The sequence below is a fragment of the Schistocerca serialis genome, chromosome 1 (genome assembly GCF_023864345.2).
Source record: "Schistocerca serialis cubense isolate TAMUIC-IGC-003099 chromosome 1, iqSchSeri2.2, whole genome shotgun sequence".
NCBI lineage: Eukaryota > Metazoa > Arthropoda > Insecta > Orthoptera > Acrididae > Schistocerca > Schistocerca serialis.
In genome coordinates, this window is record NC_064638.1 from 834,642,705 (window position 1) to 834,665,331 (window position 22,627).

At 42.9% G+C, this 22,627-nt stretch overlaps 1 protein-coding gene across 1 annotated transcript in view; it reads right to left on the reverse strand.

Moving 5' to 3' along the window:
• LOC126458351 (transcriptional regulator ERG homolog) overlaps nucleotides 1–22,627 on the reverse strand; it is a 293,460-nt gene that overhangs the window by 45,509 nt on the left and 225,324 nt on the right. The window contains exon 6 of the mRNA XM_050095320.1: nucleotides 15,460–15,668. Coding sequence (XP_049951277.1) covers nucleotides 15,460–15,668 — 209 coding nt within the window. The remainder of the gene's footprint in view (nucleotides 1–15,459; nucleotides 15,669–22,627) is intronic.

Sequence of the window (22,627 nt, forward strand, 5' to 3'; positions counted from 1 at the left end):
AATTTTCTGATAGAAGTACATCCCGATACAGCTCTCGTAAAAAACTTCGAGGAGCTTTAAAACGCGACCATTTGAACTGTCACAATTCTTAAGAAGTGGAGGCCCTTATCTTGCCATAACGACGCTGATCACGTGATGAATACGAGCAGAAGATGTATCGGATTACGTTATGATACCATGCTATGTTATTTACAATTCCATATGCAGTGTTGCTAACTGCTTATACGTGAGGTACGAATTTGGTGACAAAAGAGAAATTTCTAATAATGGACGCAATTCGGAAGACAGAGCTAATATCCGAATTCTAACGTCAGTTTCGAACTCGGTGGCACCAAATTAACAGAGTCTACTTTATTTCGGAGGTCATGCATTTTTAATGTGGAACGGAGTTCGCGATCGTCACCGTTTGACGATTGGGATCGACAATCCAATGTTTTGCTCTCATATAGCAGTACCGGAGCGAACTCGACAGTCGTTATCCCAAGTATCACGTTAGTTCAACCCATGACGGAACGTCGTTAATCTGTTTCTCATACTTTTGAACAATACGATGTGATGGCGGAGGGGAAGGACTTTGTCTCGTCGAAAAGAACGTCGTAAGAGGCATAGCAACTGGTGGATATCTTCCTCATGATATTTGAGAGGAAATACGAAACGTGAATTTGAGTGTAGCCATTGGGGGCCGAATTAATTTTGCCTTTACAAAGCAGCGTCCACATAGTTCTATCAATACACCAATAAGGTACCCCTTTTATACGTATGTAGATATGTATGCATGCGCACGTGGGTTTGTGTGTGTGTGTGTGTGTGTGTGTCTGTGTGTGTGTGTCTGTGTTTACTTGCCATAATCCTTGATTAACTGAGGACTTCATATGAATAATGTAATCAAAATTATGAAAAACAACACGAAGTTGTTGGCACACAGAAATTTGGTTTCGAAGGAAGTTCACACACTTCCTGAAGGCTACCCTGCTGTATAATAGACGAAGGGAGAATACAATATTTTCATGAAAACGATAGTACGTTTTAACAAAAAATTCTACCAGTATCTGACCCGTAAACGAGATAAAACCAGTGTGGATTTCGAGTGATAAAACAAGTGTAGTCCATTTTTAATCGCATTTTTTTATCTAATGGACCTCATATGAGTTATTATGTTGATACAGTTTTAGAAAGTTTCTGGGCAGCTCTTTTCAAAATACAAAAGCATAGTTCCCAAAAAATTGCTTTGCAAACTGCATTTTGGTATTAGCTTTTACTGTAGCATTTACACAATAAATTATATATACTACAGATTAATCTGTAATCTCCAAACTTCAGCAGTTGTCGACGGGCGGGTTCCTAAGAACCGCCAGTATGTGGTACAGAACGTCTTTAACAGAATTTGAACAATACGGGCGCTTTGCGCTTTAGTTCCTAAAGTAGTCTTTTCCTGTTTGAAACAGATGCCGACTGGGCACTGTGTGGTACATTTAACGCAGATGGAGCAGAAGAAACATGAGCGATATTTGTTCGTACGCGTGTAAATTTACAAGCATATGCTATATCACATTACCTGAACAACATATGTAATTTTTCTTCATCGTGTAATATAAATAAATGACATTGTCAGTTTGGAATGAGAGGCCAGTATTGTATAGAAGAAGAGATCAGAAATTACTAGGCGAATTGATAATGCTATAATTTCAACAGAACTCAACGTAAGGATATAATCTTCAAAATATCTCAGAAATGAGACTCCTAAAATTTTTACGTCACCAGGTGTAATCGATGCGAAGTGCACGGCTAATGGCTGGCAGCCGTATTTTGGTGTACGTTTCTTAGACTAGGCTTCTGCGATACAGTAGGTGGTAATGCAGGGAATTATCGTCTATAGCCGAGCTTTGAATAGGAAGAAGTAAAGTTGGCTTAGGGATAACGTCCGTATTTCAGTGTTATGATGCCGCGTACGCCTGGAATAGGATCCCCTGGTCATTTCCTCCTCCATGAGCTGTAATATTAAACAATTTTCGACATATACAGGTGTATACAGTGAGGTGACAAAAGTCATGGAATACCTCCTAATATCGTGTCGGACCTCCTTCTACCCGTAATTGTGCAGCAGCTCCACGTGGCCTGCACTCAACAAGTCGCTGGAAGTCCTCTGCAGAAATAGTCAGTCTGCTGTGTCTATAGCCATCCGTAATTGCGAGAGTGTTGCTGGTAGAGGATGAAGTGACCTGGGTGACCAAATCATTTGCCCGAATTGTCCAGGATGTTCTTTAAACCAGTCTTGAACAAACTGTGGCCCAATGACATGGCGCATTGTCATCCATTAAGAATTTCATCTTAGTTTGGGAACATAACCATTTCCAATCAATTATCGGTTCAGTTGAATCAGAGGGCCCAATCCACTCCATGTAAAAACAAAAGGCCACATCGTTATGGAACCACCACCAGCATGCGCGGTGCCTTGTTGACAATCTGGGTCCTTGGCTTTGTGGGGTCTGCACCACACTCGAACGCTACCATCAGCTATTACCGACTGTAATCGGAACTCATATGGCCAGGTCATGGTTTCCCAATCGTCTAGGATTCAACCAATATGGTCATGAGCCCATGAGAGGCGCTGCAGGAGACGTCATGCTGCTAGCAAAGGCACTCGCGTCGGTAGTCTGCACTGCAGCCCATTGAAGCCCAATTTCGCCGCCTGTCCTAACGGATGCGTTCGTCGAACTTCTCACATTTTTTTATGTAGTTATTTCCCCCATTGTTGCCTGTCGGTTGTTCTGACAATTCTACGAAAACGCCGTTGCTCTCGGTCGTTAAGTGAAGGCCGTCGGCCACTGCGTTGTCCATGGTGAGAGGTAATACCTGAAATTTGGTATTCTCGGTACAATCTTGACACTGTGGATCGCGGAAAATTCCGAAATGGCATATCCCATGAGTTAAGCTCCAAGAACCATTCCGCATTCAAAGTCTGTTAATTCCCTTCGTGTGGTCATGATCACCTCAGTACAAATGACAGCTTCGCCAATGCATTGTCCTATTATACCCTGTGTGTGTGATATTACCGCCATTTGTATATGTGCATTTCGCTATCCCATGAATTTTGTCTACTCAGTGTATATCCATTGAAAGTTTTCTCAGTGAAAAAAATATTCGCAAATCGCCAGTTATTTACAAGTGGCGAAATTCAATATCTCGGATTCCCATAAACGGACATTGTGCCAAGTAATGTTTTGAGTGAAATTCTATGCCACTTCATCACTCAAAATAACTCGTTTGACCAAAGGATGGTACAGTTCTTTAAGGGTCATAAAATTCTCCCAAAATTGTCGAGTTATTTGGAAGTGAAAGTCTGAATATGATCTCCTGCCGTAGAAGCTATCTCACAGTGAATTATGATAATAGAAAATTATCGTTTGCTTCCACATACTGATTTAGATCGACTCTGTAGGAAACTTTATCGACAGAATCTTCACTTAGTTTTGGACTCCTTTTCCTGAGTGACAGATGCATCCGCCGCCACTAAATTATTTGTTCTACTTTCTTAACTAGGGTGTAGGAAACGGACGACGTCAAAATTGTGTTTAAAAAACAGAAGCTTAAAAACACAGTCTTTCCTAGCGTATTTAACAACAAGCACGCGCGGTAAAGACGCAACGCTCTCCAATAACAACAACGGACTTGTTCCCCGCTAGATGGAAAGTGCGATCGCATTTCAGAGTACAGACCTTTATAATCCCTTTTAAAGGCGGCATGACTGGCGTGTATCCGTGTTTAATTGATAGGATTAGAACTTTCAGAAAAAAACACATTGTTGTCACCAGAGATGTTGTAAAAAACAATCTCTCACATGAGGATTGAAGAACGACACGATATTCTCACAGGAGAGTGAGGAAAACCACAGAAAAGCTGCAAGTTTATGTCCGCCCCCCCCCCCCCCTCCAGTGACACGCCATGCTGGCAGCAAGCGAGTGCGGGCACCGCCGGGGGCCACGTTTACGCTGCTGCGGCCACCTCACCTCCGACTGCCTGAAGCGCTGCGAGCGCTCCCGTGACGCAGCCAGAAGAATTATAGTCATTTCGTGGAGCCGCGCCCGCTACAAAGCTATCGTGCTCCCTCGTCCCTGAATAAGGCGTAATGACGGGGAAGATTACAGCGGCGGCGGCGGCGGCCGTGGAATCGGGACACGCCAGCAGATATCGGCTGCCGACTCCCGCCTGCCACCGCCCCGTAGGCTCAGCTTCAAGCGCAAGCGACGAGATGCAATGCTGCAGACTACGCTCAGCTTCGTCAGTCACCACGCCACGCTTTAATATTCCACATATCGAGGTCCTAGCGCTCCACAAGTCAAAAGTAACAGCAGCAACATCGTTCTTGAAACCAGCATTAATATCTCAGCTCTGTTTTCCGCCATTCGATTACAGGCCATTCAGTTCCTTTTATCAGCTGTGTTCCATGGCAGCAAATAATTCGTACAACCAAAAATAAACATCTAATTTCCGAAGCTTGTTTTCTGATTTCTCGTAATGCATTGTCCGCAGCTCGTGGTCGTGCGGTAGCGTTCTCGCTTCCCGCGCCCGGGTTCCTGAGTTCGATTCCCGGCGGGGTCAGGGATTTTCTCTGCCTCGTGATGACTGGGTGTTGTGTGATGTCCTTAGGTTAGTTCGGTTTAACTAGTTCTAAGTTCTAGGGGACTGATGACCGTAGCTGTTAAGTCCCGTAGTGCTCAGAGCCATTTGAACCATCGTAATGCACTGGCGTCACCTTCTCTCTCCCTCTCCTTATCGCTTTCTCTCTTTCTTCAGTTGATATCTCTGGATGTAGTCAGAGAAGCCGGTACGCAGGCATTTGTATTGATCTGCCAACATGTTCAATGCCGCGCGGGATTAGCCAAGCGGTCTAGGTCGCGGCAGTCATGGACTGTGCTGCTGGTCCCGGTGGAGGTTCGAGTCCTCCTTCGGGCATGGGTGTGTGTGTTTATCCTTAGGACACTTTAGGTTAAGTAATGTGTAAGCTTAGGGACTGATGACCTTAGCAGTTAAGTCCCATAAGATTTCACACACATTTTTTGAACATGTTCAATTTTAGTGGCTTCAAAATATACGGAACGGGTAGCGCTGTTACGTTCGTGTTCAGAGTTCAAGGAAGAATTCCAGATACTAAACATACAACGGTGAAAAAAAAAACTGTTTTTCGGTCATCAGTTTCCTAACTGCTTTGATGTCGCCCGCTACGAATTTATCTCCTTTTCCAAGCTCTTAATCTCAGAATAGCACGTGAACTCAACATCTCAAACATGTGTTGCATGAATTTTAGTGTCTATCTTCCCCCACTGTTGTAGCTCTCTACAGCTCAAGTATCAATGAAGTTATTCCTTGATCTCTTAACGCGTGTTCTACTGTCCTGTTTTCTTGTATATATTTTCGACATCTTCGTCTTCTTGCTGATTCTGTGGAGAACTTCCTCACTTCTTATATGTTCACCTAATTTGAATATCGATTTACAGCAACATATCACAAACGTTTCGATTCTCTTCATTTCCGCCGGCCGCGGTGGCCGTGCGGTTCTAGCGCTGCAGTCCGGAACCGCGGGGCTGCTACGGTCGCAGGTTCGAATCCTGCCACGGGCATGGATGTGTGTGATGTTCTTAAGTTAGTTAGGTTTAAGTAGTTCTAAGTTCTAGGGGACTGATGACCTAAGATGTTAAGTCCCATAGTCCTCAGAGCCATTTTCTTCATTTCCGGTTTTCCCAAAGTCCATGACTCAATTCCATATAACGCTGTGCTCCAAACGTAAATTGTCAGAAATTTGTTCCTAAAATTGAGACCAATGTAGGGGAGTAAGAGACTTACTTTGGCCAGGAATTCCCTATTTGTCTGTGCTGCTACTTTTATCCATCACGCGTCCACTTTTTGGTACTGGAGCGCGATTCCTGAACAACTGACAGGTAGAAACGAGTAATGTGACCTGAAAACGTTTTTCACATTTTCCCCGACAGCAACACGTGCGTACAGCAACAGCGGAGGGGTATATCCAGTTGTCTTCTTCCAATTGTGAAATATGGTGTTGCCTGTGCAGTAGTTTGGCGAGACTTAATGTGATGTTGAGTGCATCAGTAGTCGAGGTCGCTAACTCGAGCTCGACTCGGATGTAGCACGTTACAGTGCTGATGGTGGAAAGATCTGCATCGTAATCATACTTGAGAGGGAAGGCAGAAGTGTAATATTACTCAACATCAGACTTTGCAACTGGGCGCTGGGACTGAATCCAAAAGTCTAAAGTCTCTCCTGTGGTACAGTTGAATATCTATCGCAGGATACTAACTTTCCAGCTTGACTCCCACGTTAATGCTGCTTTAGAGGAGGAGGCAGTCTGCTAGTATCGGGTTTAAGCCTCCTATTACTGTCTCATGATATTGGCAGTTCATTTAGTCTGTTTATGAATCATCATGAACGGCAGGCACACAACAGTACACTCCACACTTCACCACATCCACAGACAGTATCACATCTGACGCGCTGAAAATGCAAGCCTCTGAAATGACGCCGAGTTGAAAGATTTTCACTAGACAATGAACCAAAGGCAAACTAAGGAAGTGGTTTCCTTGGTCACAATGAATTCAGAGATAAATGTTAGTAAGGATACAGCCTGTTCATTTAAACATGTTCATTAAAGGATAAAAATATACTTCGCAGGAAGGAACTGTGCCTTGATAGCTGGCAATACCTTGAATAAAATTTTTGAAAATATTCGAAATTTGTATAATGAGCACGAGAAAGAATGTAACTTACACTGACATGCTTATTTGTCACCTCTTATGATTATTACTGAGATGTTGCACCCTCTACTGAAAAAAAGAAAAATGCGCTCTTGTATCGCGCTGCAGCGTCTTTCAACCAAATTAAAACTAAAATTTTCAAGAAATCGTATAAATTACCATTTACCAAATAGGCTCTGGATGCGATCATTTCATTTGCTTTTTACATCTATACTTGCTTCTGTGCTACACAGTACAGCTTATGGTGTGTGACTGGGGGATTTTGTGTACCACTGTCACACGCGTACTCCTCTCTCTCACCACCCTTTCCGGTCCCAATCGTGAGTACATCGCTGAAAACTGCACTATGCAACACAGTTGAAGGATGCTTTCTCGAAATGCTATCTCACATTGCGACTTAGAGAATTTAAATTTGTCCCAAAGCTACCTACAGCCCTCTGCTGTAACGGTGCAAAAGAGTCGCGGCATGCCCATCACGCTCGGGCTCGGCGGCGCTTCGTACAGCAAGATGTTGACACATTTGATAAAAAGACGAGAGCTCAAAAGTTCATGCGACGTGTGTGACGTGTTAGGTGGGTTAACGCTGTCACATTCGCACCAAATTTCACCACAATTCTGTTCAACGCCACAGTGAACGTGTCAACGTGTCACACTACGAGAAGGTCTTCACACCCGCTATAACCCATATCTCACTTCACTACCTCCCCCCCCCCCGGGCACCTCTTTTGACGCCCCTGTGATGGAGGTTAGAAACGCGACGCCTAGCGTTGAAATAGCTCGATTTTCTGTAGGTTGGTTGAGGATAACGTTTCAGACACTCTGCTGCTCAGAATCGACACGAAAGAGTCCTTCGAGGATAGCATAAAGGGCATTACTGAAACCATCCTTTTCGTTGGGGCGTTGATTATTACACATTTCGCGTGCGGAAACGACAGTTAGCAGTACGCTGAGCAAGAGGACGACCTTCTTGGCAGCCTTTAAAACTACTAACGCCACCCCCTCCCTCTCCCCCCCGGATGATTCATCCTTTGTCTGCGGACATTGTGCACTAAAAACTCGACCTCGTAATGTAAGTAATTCTAGATAATACCCTAGTTCAATATTTAGTTATTTCGATTTGTTGTCCTATCACGTCTACACAACAATCTCTGCTAAATGCTACATACAATAGTTGTCCGCCCCAGGTAGCTGAGTGGTGAGCGTGACAGAATGTCAATCCTAAGGGCCCGGGTTCGATTACCGGCTGGGTCGGAAATTTTCTCCGCTCAGGGACTGGGTGTTGTGTTGTCCTAATCATCATGATTTCATCCCCATCGACGCGCAAGTCGACGAAGTGGCATCAGATCGAGAGACTTGCTCCTGGTGAACGGTCTATCCGACGGGAGGCCTTAGTCACACAACATTTCCATCACAAATAATCGCTAAGAATTGTATGCTATCTTATGATGGGTCTCCAAGCGACATAAAACCGGTAATGGTAAAACCAAAAACTTCTTCCCTCAGAAAAGGCGACTGGTTGCAGTCATTTCTAAAACGTTTACTCATCGCAGTAGCAGAGTTCCACGTCCCTAATGGTGACTCCAGTGGTACTCGTCTGTTCGGTACAGGATGTCAAATCAAACACCTTTCAGCGGTCTAGTTTCCAAACCTACTTTATTTGGCTATCAGTTTCGGCGATTTACTACGTCGTCTTCAGTATTGCTGGCCCCTGTTTTGACCAGAACCGAGGTGGAATTTTCCTATACGTCGGTTAGGTTCCTGAAGACGGCGTAGCAAATCGCCAAAACTGGTAGCCAAATAAAATAAGTTTGGAAAGTAGAGAGCTGAAAGGTGTTTGATTTTGACATTCTAGTGCATAGAGATTTTCAGAAAATCTGAAGTGGAGCATCCTTTGCGCCCGAGACTGTTGCGGTACTGTGGCGTTGTGCTACGTTCTGCAGTACTGCACAGTGCCTCGTCGCGGTACCTGAGGCAGCGTGACAGCGGCAGGCGCACGAGGAGGCGGCTGAGCGGTCGCGGCGGCGGCGGCCCGGCCGCTGTCGCTTCCTCGCCAGATAGGATCGCGGCGCGGCTGCTGGCTGCAGCTAGCGAGCGAGACAATTTCCGGAGCGCGCGTGATGAGCGCCAGATTGAAAGGCCCGCAGTATAAGTTAGGCGCCGCGCAGCGCTGCCCCGTTAGCGCCGCCCCTGCCGCCCCCGCCGCCCCCGGCTCTCAGATAAGGCGCCGCCGCAAGAATGGCGCCCCCGGCATTATCGCCTCGTGAAAAACTGCCGCCGCCTTAGCCGCCGAATTTGCCGCGTCGAGTTCGCGAAAAATTGCCCGAGCGCCATGCCGCCGGGTTATTTACACGTTTTTGGAAATGGGCTGTAACTGCGACGAGACACTGAAAGGAGCGCACTCTAACTTCTGCTAATACTACATAAAAGTGCGGCAGTCTTAAAGCAAAGGTTCTTTTGAAGATGTAGTGACTAGCCACCCGAGTCGTCGGAGACAAAGCTTTTTCGTGGAAGAATACCGCTGCAGACGGGCACAACTCGCTGACCAGACAATAGCGCTGTGGTCACCTTTCGGTAGGCCATTATAGATTAAAGTCCAAGGAGCTCGACTAAAGTCTTGCCCTTTTGGTGACAGCCGTACAGTGAGGACTGCCGAAGCCAACTGAACAGTAGAACACCCAAGAAGGCACGGAGGTTTGCAGATATTGGCAAAGTAAAAGTACTCAAGATTTTGCTCGAAACTTTAGAGAGGAACATTCATGGCGAGTATCTTCGGTTTAGACCCGAAAAGAGTGTGTCACGAAATTTCAACAAAAGTTGACGAAACGAAACAGCCGAGATGACCAAAAAGTGTATGAACACATCCGTAGCAAATTAGAGAGGTCCGAGAGTGAGATGTTCATACTGAGGAACATGAGGGGCACTTCTGTTATTAGGTCTTACGTAGCGTGCCTCCGCTATTTCTCGGTGGTCGCTCAAGACTTCTCTTCTGAGCGCAATGACAGTCAGTCACTGTTGGCAGACTCGTGGCCAGTTCAGAAATGTCGCCGTCTCAAGTGCACGGCAACATGAGTCGTTGTCTGTACCAGATCACACACATCCTCTGGCAATGACACACGTTATAAGGCTACAGTAAAAGTCCGCCTGCCAATCTTCCGTTTGTCTCAACACAATAACTAAAATCGAAAAAATTTTCATCAATAAGATGGTAGTATTATCGTTTTATTTTTTAATGGCATTGCCTGGCGGAAAAATTTAATTGTTTCACAATAATTTTTGCAAAAGAGCAGCTGTTGTCTGCTCAACCCGCGTCCAAAGAGATATATTTAGCTGGAACAAAGGCAAGACATTAAACGTGCTCTATTTATATTCTTTACAGCTGGCACGCTTACTTTTTATATCTGTTATTAGGTGATATAATTCACGTAAGTTAACTTCAAATGTGGGCTGGCCGTATCAAACACTGTAAACCTCTCAGCGCGTTTGTAAGCATCGTCTCATTGTGAACAGTTGACATTTGCTCTCCTCTGATAGACGAATAGGCTCCCAGGCCATTTATGAAGGCATTATAGATTAAGAGGGGACGAAAGATGCATTGCACCTTACCAGTATTCACATCCAAAAAGCATCAACAGTGCTGAAAGTAACGTTCAGTGGCAGGGCACAGTATTAGGATCGAACTCCAAACGTTTCGATTTGTTTGACGTGTAACAATTCAGCCAGAAATCTGCATTATATTTATTGTCTAACCATGGCGGCTTTTTTTCGGCCAACACTGTTTAATAAAATTTATAAATATCATTTAGTAGTCACTATTAGTAAGTTAATTCAATTTGCAACATAATGTTGTAAATGTAACACGTTTCGAACAGTGTTAAGCTATACCTCTAGCAAACGAAGATGTTAACTACGGACGGGAGCACTAGCTCTGAGTACAGATGGAGGAAAAGCTTTTTGAAATGACCCATGGAACCATATTTTATTCTAAGGAAGGGAAACTTACATTTGGATGGCCGAACGGGGATTTCAGGCCCGCATCATAAACTTAATCATCAGTCTTCCATTAATAAGCAAAAATTATTTTCTCTTATTTCCTGTTAACAGCATTGTTTCAAAAGTTGATTAGCAAAACATTTGCTGAGAAAGATTCATGTCGAGTCTTTAAGCGAGTATTTCTTCAAGAACAAAGCAGAGGTTAAAAGTACGGGGGGGACATTATTCTGATAGACCAACTAATTGTCACTGAATGCTGCACTAAATTTCAAACTGACAAATATAGGTGACACTATTTTTAAACACACTCTGTAAACACTCGCCGGCCGCGGTGGCCAGGCGGTTCTAGGCTCTTCAGTCCGGAACCGCGCGACTGCCACGGTCGCAGGTTCGAATTCTGCCTTGGGCATGGATGTGTGTGATGTCCTTAGGTTAGGTTTAAGTAGTTCTAAGTTATAGGGGACTGATGACCTCAGATGTTACGTCCCATAGTGCTCAGAGCCATTTGAACCATTTTTTTTTTTTGTAAACACTCTTTAAACAAGGCAAGGAAAGTTCTACCGATCGTTCAATTGCTCGACAGTAGAAACCCGCTCTTTGGTGACGCAGCTATTCGACAAGCACTGTGTGAATGTTCTGATCGTTGGAAAATCACCTTTCCCTTATATGTTCTTTCAACTTGATGGACAGACGTAAATCGCGTGGTGCAAGACTTTCCTTCCCGATCAGTATCACTCACAAATGGTTCAAATGGCTCTGAGCACTGTGGGACTTAACATTTGAGGTCATCAGTCCCTTAGGACTTAGAACTACTTAAACCTAAATAACCTAAGGACATCACACACATCCATGCCCGAGGCAGGATTCGAACCTGCAACCGTAGCGGTCGCGCAGTTCCGGACTGAAGCGCCTAGAACCGCTCGGCCACAGCGGCCGGCGAACCACCAGCATATGTAACCAGATTCGTTGTTATGATTGTATAGATTTTTAAGAAGAGGAGAAGGACGAGACTAGTTTTTAACTACCCGTCGACAACGAAGTCATTATAGATCGAGCACGAGCTCGGATTAGGAAAGCATGGGGAAGGTACTGGGCTGCACCCTTTAAAAGGAACCATCCCGGCATTCGCGTGAAGCGATTGAGGGAAATCACGGAAAACCTAAATCAGTATGGACGAATGCGGATCTTTAAGAAGGTGCCGGCAGATCAAGTGCTGATGCTCTGAACACTTCTTAGGTTGGTGGCTCTTATGCAGAGTAAATGATGTGAGGTACAAAATTATCCGTTATAGTCTGCAGTAAGTCAGTCAATATAACTGCTAAATTAGTGAAACTGCGAGCAGTTCGCATCGCCAGCATTCAATACTTTATTCCTTTAACTCGCCCACTCCGCATTCGTTATTGCAGATCTTCACTGTATCTTACGGTTCACTTTACATAATATTAGATGTCGTGCTATTGTCAACCATAGAAATTTCCTACTTCCGTGAAGAAGCAAATAAAGCTAGAGCCTAGGAATCACATTCATACGATGCACCGCATGATTCATTTACCTAGAGCTATCTCAAAATAAGCATCAGTTTCTTTCAGATGAATCATAAAGTTCTACTACTGAGATTTTCTTTGGTGTTTTATAAGACGTCTGATTACTATCCAAGGACCAGGGGTAACCGCAACAGCTTATACGCGTTATATTGCGATGATGGTTATGGCTCATTCACCGCAAGTCTTTTAACCGAAGCTTATTGCACTGAAGTAGGTCAAGCGGCAAATGACGTGAGCAGAAGCAGTTCAGGCGTGCCTGGATCGCTGCATATGCTTCCACCACAGGTGAAGCGAAGAAATTACGTGACGTGTAATGAAAAAATGCAGAAAAACGCTTAGCTACATTTATTGCATGTTACTTCTTAGCCAATGTTAGTTACACGTCAGTTTTGTTAAACAACCAGACATATGACAGAGGCATACGTGAGTGTTGCAGTATTTAATATAACTACGAATTTATGATGCAATAAGAATGAGAAAGAATGGTTAAAGTACGTGTGAGATAGAGTACTAGAGAGTTCAAGAAGAAATTGGCAGAGAGTTATTTGAGGATTTCTTCCATAATTCGGGTAAGCTGATTTCGGGAAACTTCGGAAAACCTAGATGATAGTGCCTTTAACCACGGAGCCTTCTGGCTTGCTTTTAATGGGTGAGTCTTGTACTGGTTACTTCCTGTCGAACATACGCGGACACTTAATAATATTTGAAACTAACTGCAGAACAGGAAGAAGCAAAATTCGCATAGCCATCTCTAGCATTCTGCTATTGGCTGAAGCTTACAAACGCATCAGAAATCCGTAACAAATACTAGTCAACAATGAACCTGTCTTTGCGCACTAATATGAGGGGAAAAGAGGAAATGCACCGTGAGCTAAGGACAGTCCACCCACCCTTAAATAATACAAAGATAATTTAGTAATTCAGGAGGATCAGATATGAGGACGGGGAGATGTAAAAGAAACGTCGCAGTGCTGAACCTCGGAGAATTTACAAAAAAAAGCGGACAAATAGGAATAATAATATCTGAAAGGAAGAAAATCTTGTCTCTCTGAATTTATTTTTACGAATGTAGGATATTTATATTAATTATGGGAAGAAGGAAACTGTATCAATGTCCCTATTGTATAAGTCATAAAAAATTTTAGTAGAAAACGTTGATAACTGTAAATGACATATGCGCGTAACTCCAAGAAGACCATGTAAAGTTTCAAGCAGTGGAGTCTAAGGTGCAACCTGTGTGTGAAATCAGTGATGTTGTCTTAGTCGAATTCTCAAATGTACCCAGTCTATCACTCATCTCTTGAGAATAATATTGCTAGCTTGACGCAGTCACAAATACAAAAGGTTCGGGAACAACTCGATCAATATGAAACGATATTTTTCAATTCAGTCTTGTTATCAAAGAAACTGAATAAACGGCACTGTGTATTGAAGACGTTTTAAATCGTAAATTAGGCTTCAATTTCCAATAGCGAAAGGCTGAGTGTCAACAGTATGTAATGACAAGATCGTGCACCCATCTTTTCCTATCTGTGCTTGTACCCCACAGATTCAAATTTGTGTACTGTGGAATTCGTAGTCTTTAATTTATTGTAACAGATAACCGAATTTGGCTTTACAGCCATCATCAAATTTTAAAAAATTAGCGGTTCAGAGTCCTGTGTGCGAAAGTGGCCTCATTTAATAATCAGATCTGTAGTTTGCCTGAAGCGCACATCTGCGTCTGTTACTTCATCTACGAGACTATCGGAAATCAAATTGCACTTTCGCTCCTGTCAGAAAGGTATGAATATTTGAAATATTTGTCGCAGACTTGTTCTTTTCTTTATTCTTCATTAAGAAAACGTTTGACAGTAAAAATTGTACTCAAAAAATTTTATTGTTTTTGTGGGTGCCAACGATACTATTCAGACTGTGTGTCGCAGAAAACAAGCCTGCAATGCTGTTCCCAGAAGTTGTTTTATGAATATATTTGGCTGAGTCTTGGTTTCAGTAAGAGGGAGAAATCTTGTATTTAAAAATTCCTAACTGTCCTTTTGTCTACCGGAGAAGGTTCCTCAATGGCTGAGGTGCACTAAGAAAGAGGATAACGTCTTTCTTACTCTGCTGACGCCAGTTCAATGAATCTGTACGCCGATTATTGAGAAAGAAAACTGTATCATTCATGACTATATGGAAATACGTATCGCGGGAATGTCAACTTGATACAGTCGGCAGATAAAGAAGAATCTAATCTAATAAGACCAACGTTATGCACATTAAGGCTATTGCTAATCGTAACTAATGTGACTTTTCAGCTTATCGTACAAGGTAATAATTCTAAAAGAAAACAGTATTACTCGTGTTGTAAATAAAAACTGCCTTTTCTTGATACAATGTATTTTATTTCTTCCAGACGCGTTTCGCGTTTTACTTTAAGGCATCTTCAGTGGAATCTAGAATGATACAGTTTTGTTTTGATATGCGATACTTGTAGAGTATAAAACAGTTCAAGTCTTGTTTTTTACGTAAGTAAGTGATTAATTACAGTTATTCGCGTTCGTGGCTGACATCTGCGTTTCTTGTCATCTTGCCACCCGCTGGAGGTCGCACTATAACTTCACTTACGAAAAATATGCACGATTTCATGTTACTAACTTTTTTCTTCACACTTTACGTATTTTTTGCGCTAGTTGCTGTGCAGCCGTATTAGTCTTCTGTCACTAGTTGTAGCTATTTTAACGAAAACTGTGATTTAAAAAGCGAATAACTGCAAATAATCACTTATTTACGTAAAAAAAGACGTGTACTGTTCTACAAACAGTTCTACAAACATCGCATATCCAAACAAGACTGTATCATTCTAGATTCCACTGAAGATGCCGTGAAGTAAAAGGCGAAACGCGTCTGGAAGAAATAAAATACATTGCAATTACATTTTTGTTTACAAATCGAATATATCTGTGCTTGCTGCGGATGATGGCCACGCTAAAAAACTTGTGTGTAAAACAGTCTTGTTTGCAATAAAATGACTATTTTTCAACAGAGACTTTTTTCTTTTTCAAATAACTTGTAACAGTTACTAAGGTGATTTCACATACAACAGAAGTATTCAGAGACGTGAGCAGTGGTAACGTGTTGCAGAGTTCGTGACGCTGTGAAGCGGCGAGCGTACGTACCCGAGGAGGAAGGTATGGCGGCGTGCGGGCTCATGAAGTTGAGCTTGGTGCTGTGGTGGTAGCTGGACATGAACAGGTCCGACTGGTACTTGTAGGTCGCGGGGTCGGCCGTCGCGGGCTGCGTCGCCGCCGCCAGGCCCTGGAAGTCGAACTTGTAGGCGTACCGCTTCCCGTGCACCTTCGTCATGATGTTCTTGTCGTAGTAGTACCTGCCGACACCACACGGGCAAAACGCTGTCACTCGCAGTTTCTGCTGTGCAGTCCAACAACTATAGGGACGACTGTGTTACTGTCGCTGTCGTGCGACATCCTGCGATATCTGAATTCTTTCTGGAGAAACATAAATCTGAAATTACTGTATCAGCATATCAAAGACTATAGTTTATGCAGTGGAGAAGAAGCGTTGGAGAAAGTTTCGTTTCAATCATCCTGTCGTGTTATACAGGGTAGAGGAAGAGGGCATGGTAAAAATGCCGGAGCAGGTTACACGGCATCCAATGGAGCAAAATTTTCCAGATAACAACAGGTCGGAATTGCACATCTGCGGAGATACGGCCAAAGGACAACAGTCAATCAGCTACGATCGCGCGGACGTTTGACCAAGAGAGCGTGTTCGGTTGTGTCCTAGCAGTGTGAGGTGGTTTGGGTGCGGTGGTGTCCAAGGGTGGCATCCCTGTTTGCCCCATTGAGCACCACTGGGCTCTTGTGTGTGCTGTTCTATGAAATTCCGCATCTAACAGACATCAGTACCCGTGAAGAGCTGATATTAATAACTTTAGATCACGAAAATAATTTTCATTTGCTAGAGATTTTCGAAGGGCTGTGATAATCATTTTGTAATAAATGGTTAACTTTGTGACGGTGTTGGAGTCAGAAATTTCGAGATTTTTCTGTAAAGATGTGGTGTGCATTTAAAAAGAAAGTTTAAAATTTACTTTGTTCCTTTCTTTTTCACCTTCGTCTGAGGTGAAATAAAATATCATTCGTGCTCTCTGTACATTATCAAAAATTAAAAACGTTGAGCTATTCTAGGTAATTATTTCACGTTTCTTATCCATAGCCTTTCGTGGCTGACGAAAAAAAGGAGTATTTAGGAACAATGCGTTTTTCATGAATTCCTGAATTAACTTGGTAGACATAATCACTCAGAAAATCGTAGGAAGATTATCAATAGAACAGCACTAATCGGAGAAAGTGTTATGAGTGATGTTAATTTTTCTAATCAGTTAGAAAATCCGCTGAAGACTATCCGGGTACTGAGCAGCCCTCAACAATTTCGGACGTCATGAAAAGAGTTCTCTTTACAGTGCGCTAAATTTAGTTATCACCCACGTAACAGCAGAGACAGGATTCATTCATTCGAGTGTGCCGGAAAAACTTAAAATGCGTCGGATTCGCACAAAATTTTGTGCAATCGTTGCTGGAAGATGATTGGGGACAAATAGACGCTTCAATCAATGAAGATCTATCGAACTCTACTAACGGATATAACAGCTTCCTCAAATACATATCAAATAGGAATGAAAGACAAGCCTGCTAGAATGATGTGGAAAACGATGTAAAGTCGTACAGTGAGACGGAAAATTATTGGTGTCTAGACCGAATGGAGCGCATCAAACATTCTCACAAGCGATAGTGATATCTGTCCCATTTATCTGACTGCAGTCGTGTTTTTCACATAGAAAAGGGAAACAATTAATAATCAACTTATTCAGGAGGTGTTTGATGCTCACGGAGGAGAAATTGGGAAAGAGACCGCAAACAATTTCCACCAACTGCTGGTTGTTCCGCTAGAACAATGTTCACCTACAGCCAGCGGCTTTTATTCGTTGGTGTTTTGGTAGGAAGCCTGTAATTTATGTGCTTAGTTGCGAAATTTGACGCTATTTGGCTCAGTCACATTTCATTTTGAGTAGTCTAATTACGTTTGAAACCACCATCGGAGGACGTTGATACAGACCGTAGGTGCAATTAAGAAAATATCGATGCATGTACTTGTGACCATCCGACGACAGATGTGGCACGCATTCCAACATTGTAGGCACCGCTGGGAGCGCCGGCCGGGTTGGCTGAGCGGTTCTAGGCGCTACAGTCAGGAATCGCGCGACCGCTGAGGTCGCAGGTTCGAATCCTGCCTCGGGCATGGATGTGTGTGACGTCCTTAGGTTAGTTAAGTTTAAGTAGTTCTAAGTTCTAGGGGGCTGATGACCTCAGAAGTTAAGTCCCATAGTGCTCAGAGCCATTTGAACCATTTTTGAACCGCTGGGAGCGATGTATAATCTCTGATACACTCTTTTTTTGAAACTAATAAAACTGATTACTTTTCATAACCTGCTGAATTGTTTGGTCGCTTAATTCTTCCACCTTCAACTTTCCATGTTTCGATACCACGGTTACAATCTCCCGTAGAAATATTGATATATCTGTCCCTAGTTGTTAGGCCCGCATCTACGGTATCACAACCAACCAAAGGTGCTTCAACATGACACAGTATCTTCTCCATACGATATATGGTACTGGACTACAGCAATAACAGTGGCCCGACAATGACAGCGTGGATTATATTATCCACTTACATCTTTCTGGTTAAACAGATCCTCCTTCCATACAGAGACGTGAAACAGTTATTTTCCACAGAGTGCGGCTATATGAAGAATAGTGGTTTCTGAAGAAGGTCCCGGCAGTTGGATTGAAACATTAACTGCTGAAAACGGTCAAATGACACGGAAAAGCAACTCCGTAGATATTACGTGGACTGAAGCACCCACCAGAATTAACATACTTACACAATATAATAAATATATGTACTCCGCAAATCAGCGTGCATTGCATGACGTAGACTAAAATTAACAAATGTTATCGATTAAACTTCCTGGCAGATTAAAACTGTGTGGCAGACCGAGTTTCGAACTCGGGACCTTTATCTTTCGCGGACAAGTGCTCCACCAACTGAGCTACTCAATCATGAGTCACGACCCTTCCTCAACGATTTACTTTCGTCAGTTCCTCCTTTCTTGCCCGTGAAAGTAAAGGGCGTGATTCGAATCTCGGTCGGGTTCACAGTTTTAATCTGCTACGAAGTTTCGTATCAGCACAGACTGAAAATTCGTCCTGGAATGTTATCGATTTTCTTTCCTGTTCCATTCACGTATTAGGCAAGGGAAAATGACTATCTGTACGCGCTATATGCCTCTGTACGTGTTCTGATCTTGCTTACTTTATTGTCATAGTCTCTACGCGAGACATATTATCTTGGCAGGTAACAGCAGAACTAATACTCGTCTTTCTTCCAAGGATTGCCATTTATGTTCCCCAACCATTTCTGTTACTCTTTTGAACAGAACTGTACGTATCCTAACAGCTCATCTCCGAATTCTTTCGATGGCTGTTGTCATGTGTACTTCGTTTTTATTTATTTATCTTATGTCGTTTACAGAGGTAATCAATTCCATTCATTCAAGTATAAAACATATATGTATTAACAATTATAATAAATTGGAAAAAATAAACTTTTATTATAAATAAAACACAAAACATACTGAGTGCTTAATCGTGATTAGAATATTTAAACATTAATTAAAATACAGTTTTCATAGAGTACTTCAGATCACAGTGGGTGTCTGCAACAGCGCGCTGTCCAGTGAATTGGGCCTTTCAGTTGCATCAGCTCTTGCTGCTAGCAGATCGTTATGCGTCCAATGGTATCGTTGACACTCCGATACTGTGTGCTGTATTGTTTGTCCCGGAGTGCTACAGTCGCATTTAGGGCTTTCAGCCACGTTCCACTTAAAGAGCACAACTTTCGTTCTGGTATGCCCCGCTCTTATTCCGATCAGACAGCTCCATGCTTTCCAAGACATACGCATCCCTGGAAGTGGTTTCGTTGTATCTGTGTAGGCCGTGTAGTTGTAGTTCTGAAAGGATGCCTATCCTGATCTTCATTGCTCCTTCAAGTCATATGTAGGTGGAATGTGGTTCCAGATAGATTTCCTAGATTATAGGGTGGGGAGTTAAGAGTATTATTTATTGACAGATCATTGGCGACTGTGATATCGCTGATCTTGCTCCACTCTTGAGTCACCTGTAGTTGTCACCATGGTGTGGAGGAGCAATATTCGAGAGAACAAATAGCTAAGGAAGAGTGTGGATTTGAGAGTTCCAGATATTAGCTTCATTGTATCGTTAAGGAGTACATCTGCCTCTTTGACCTGGCAATTTCTACTCCATACAGGAGAGCAATAATCAGCAGGAGAATAGACAATTGTTGTGCTGCTAAGCGTAGTACCTTTGTGTGTGCTTCTCAGCAATTTATCTAACGAAGCGATTTGTGGTTATCAGTTTTTGTTGTTTGATTTCGAGATGCTTCTTAAAGATGAGGCAGCGACCTAGGTATATTCAAAGACACTTTGGGAACTGATTGTGTTTTACACTTCTACAATAAGCACGTTTAGTTCTGGAATCCGCATACTTCAGTTTTCTGAGTGTTCACTCACAACCTCCGCTCATTATGATATTACTTTTGGGTCCTAGATTATTACTGAGTATTCGGTCGCCTTGTTCACAGTCCTTAGATTGTGTGGCTATCGCCATGTCATCGGTGTAAGAGAATTTTTCGCTGGAACATCAATTCTACATTGACTGAAGAGAAGTGGGGTTAGTACCGATCCCTGCGGTAATCTGTTCTTAATGCTGAAGGATTTGCTAGTGACATCTACGATTGCGACTTTGAAGCAGCAGTTTTTATGCATATTCTCCAGCAAATTTATCATTTTGAGAGTGGAACACTTTTGTTCATTTCGAGAATCAGGCTAACATACCATACGGTTAAGCTACTGTTAAGTAAATAAATGCCACAGACGTTTCCAGTTTCCAGTTTTCATTATATAAGGTTGGGATCAGAACTTGCTCACAACAGCTACGCACTATGAGGAACTCTGCCTTATAGGAAGGGACAGCACCATCAGTGTGTTGGTAAATTCTGTTAAACATTAGCGTTTCTAACAGCTCATAGTAGACACTTCGCAGTGTTATAGTACAATAGCTTTCTGAGTCATTTTATTGTTTTATGGGTTTTACAATGGTAAGCGCTTTCGATATCTTCAACTGCGTAGAAACTTGGGTGGTGCTGAAAACATCCAGGTAGAACTGTAGCGGTTTTACAGCCTTTTCTAGTTCGGTTCCTGTGAATGTAACAGAGACACTGGTTTGAGTATACAGTTCATTTATATGCCGCTTTACCTAATGTTTGAACTTAAGGACCAGGAGAACCTTTTCTGCTCGGGTTTTTATATACAGTAGCGCTCGAAAGTATTTTGCACAAAGCAGTAGTTACAATTACATAAAGATAAATGTGAAACAGAAAACAACTGCCAATGGATAAATGAAAAGTATGTAATTATAATTCATTTAGTACAAAACTAATTACATTTAGTTCAAACGAGGTCATCATATATCATAACAGTAATGACAATTCTTCTCGCTCAAAAGTAATTTGCAGGTCTAAGTGCGTAAGAATAAAGCAAAACCATTTTGGAATCTGAAGAAAAAATCAGTATTTGAATGCATGCCCATGGGCTTTGATCGCAACAGCACATATATTTGCCATTGAATCCACAATCTTTTATAATACATAAATTAGGAATTTTAACCAATCGTCCAATAAGGCAGCAGCAAACTTATCTTTATTTGAATAGCATCTACGACGAACACGTCGATCCAATGCACCCCAGAGGTGTTCAACGGGATTTAGATCCGGAAGAGCAGTTACCTGGAGCATCATAGCTTTCAAAATTTTGTGAAATACACTGACGGGCAAAAAAATCTCAATATCAAGAAGGAGTTGTGCGTCATAAACGAAAGCTGGTACGCGTGTTTCTACATATGAAAGACGATGTCTCTTCAAATTTCGAGACAGTCGCGTAAGAGTGGCGCTGGTAGTACCATTATGAGGACTCACATCAGGTTTCCTTTAAATACAGGCCGTAGCAGTCGTGAGCATTAGTTACCTTTGAGGTTGGACGTGGCGAGTTGATGATAGTAAAGAATGCCTTTAAAGGGACAAGGAAGCCATTATCAGCACCTCACTATGAACGGGGTCGTGTAACAAGACTAAGAAAAGTTGGATATTCATTCTGCGATACTTCAGAAAGACTTGGCAGGAATGTAGCCGATGTACATGATCGCTGGCAGTGGTGGTCACGAGAAAGTAGGGTCGCACGACAGCCACGTGGCATTAACGAGAGGGAGGACTATCGTGTTTGGCGTATGGCTTTTGTCCATCGCACTGCAGCTGCAATATGAGCAGCAGTTGACACCACAGTGACGTACGGAACTGTTAAAAATCGGTTACTTCAAGGACAGCTCCGAGACAGACGCCCTGTAACGTGCATTCCAGTGTTCCCAAGCCGCCGCCATTTGCGACTTCAGTGGTGTCAAGAGGGAGATCATTGGAGGCCACGGTGAAGGTCTGTCGTGTATTATGATGAAAGCTGGCTTTGCGTCTGTGCCACCGATGGCCGTTTGCTGGTTAGAAGAAGGGTAATTGAGGGCCTGCAACCAACCTGTCTGTGTGCTAGGCATACTGGGGCTATGGTCTGGGGTGCGATTTCTTATGACAACAGAAGCGAGAGCATGGTTATCCCAAGCACCCTGACTGCAAACTTGTACGTCAGTCCGATAATTCGACCAGTTGTACTGCCATTCATGAACAGCGTTCCAGAGAATGTTTTCCAACAGGATAACGCCCGCCCACATACTGCTGTTGACCCAAACAGAATGTTGACATGTCCCTTGGTATGTTCTATTATCAGATCTGTCTTCAATCGAGCATACGTGGGACATCATCGGAAGACAACTCTAGCATCACCCAAACCTGCATTAATCGTCGTCGTATAGATGGCTAAGTGCAACTGTCATGGTACCCCACCCCGCAAACTGACGTCCGGCACCTGTACAACACAATGCATGCACGTTTGCATGCTTGCATTCAACATACGGGGGTTTACACCGGTTATTAATGTACTACAATTTCACATTTGCAATGGGTTATATCGCGTTTACATTGAAACGGTACTGTATGTACCGTTCCATGATTAAATTCGATGTTTTGCAATTGTACCTTCTTAAAAGGACAGCATCATCGATAGATATTCACGAGTGCGGCCACTTG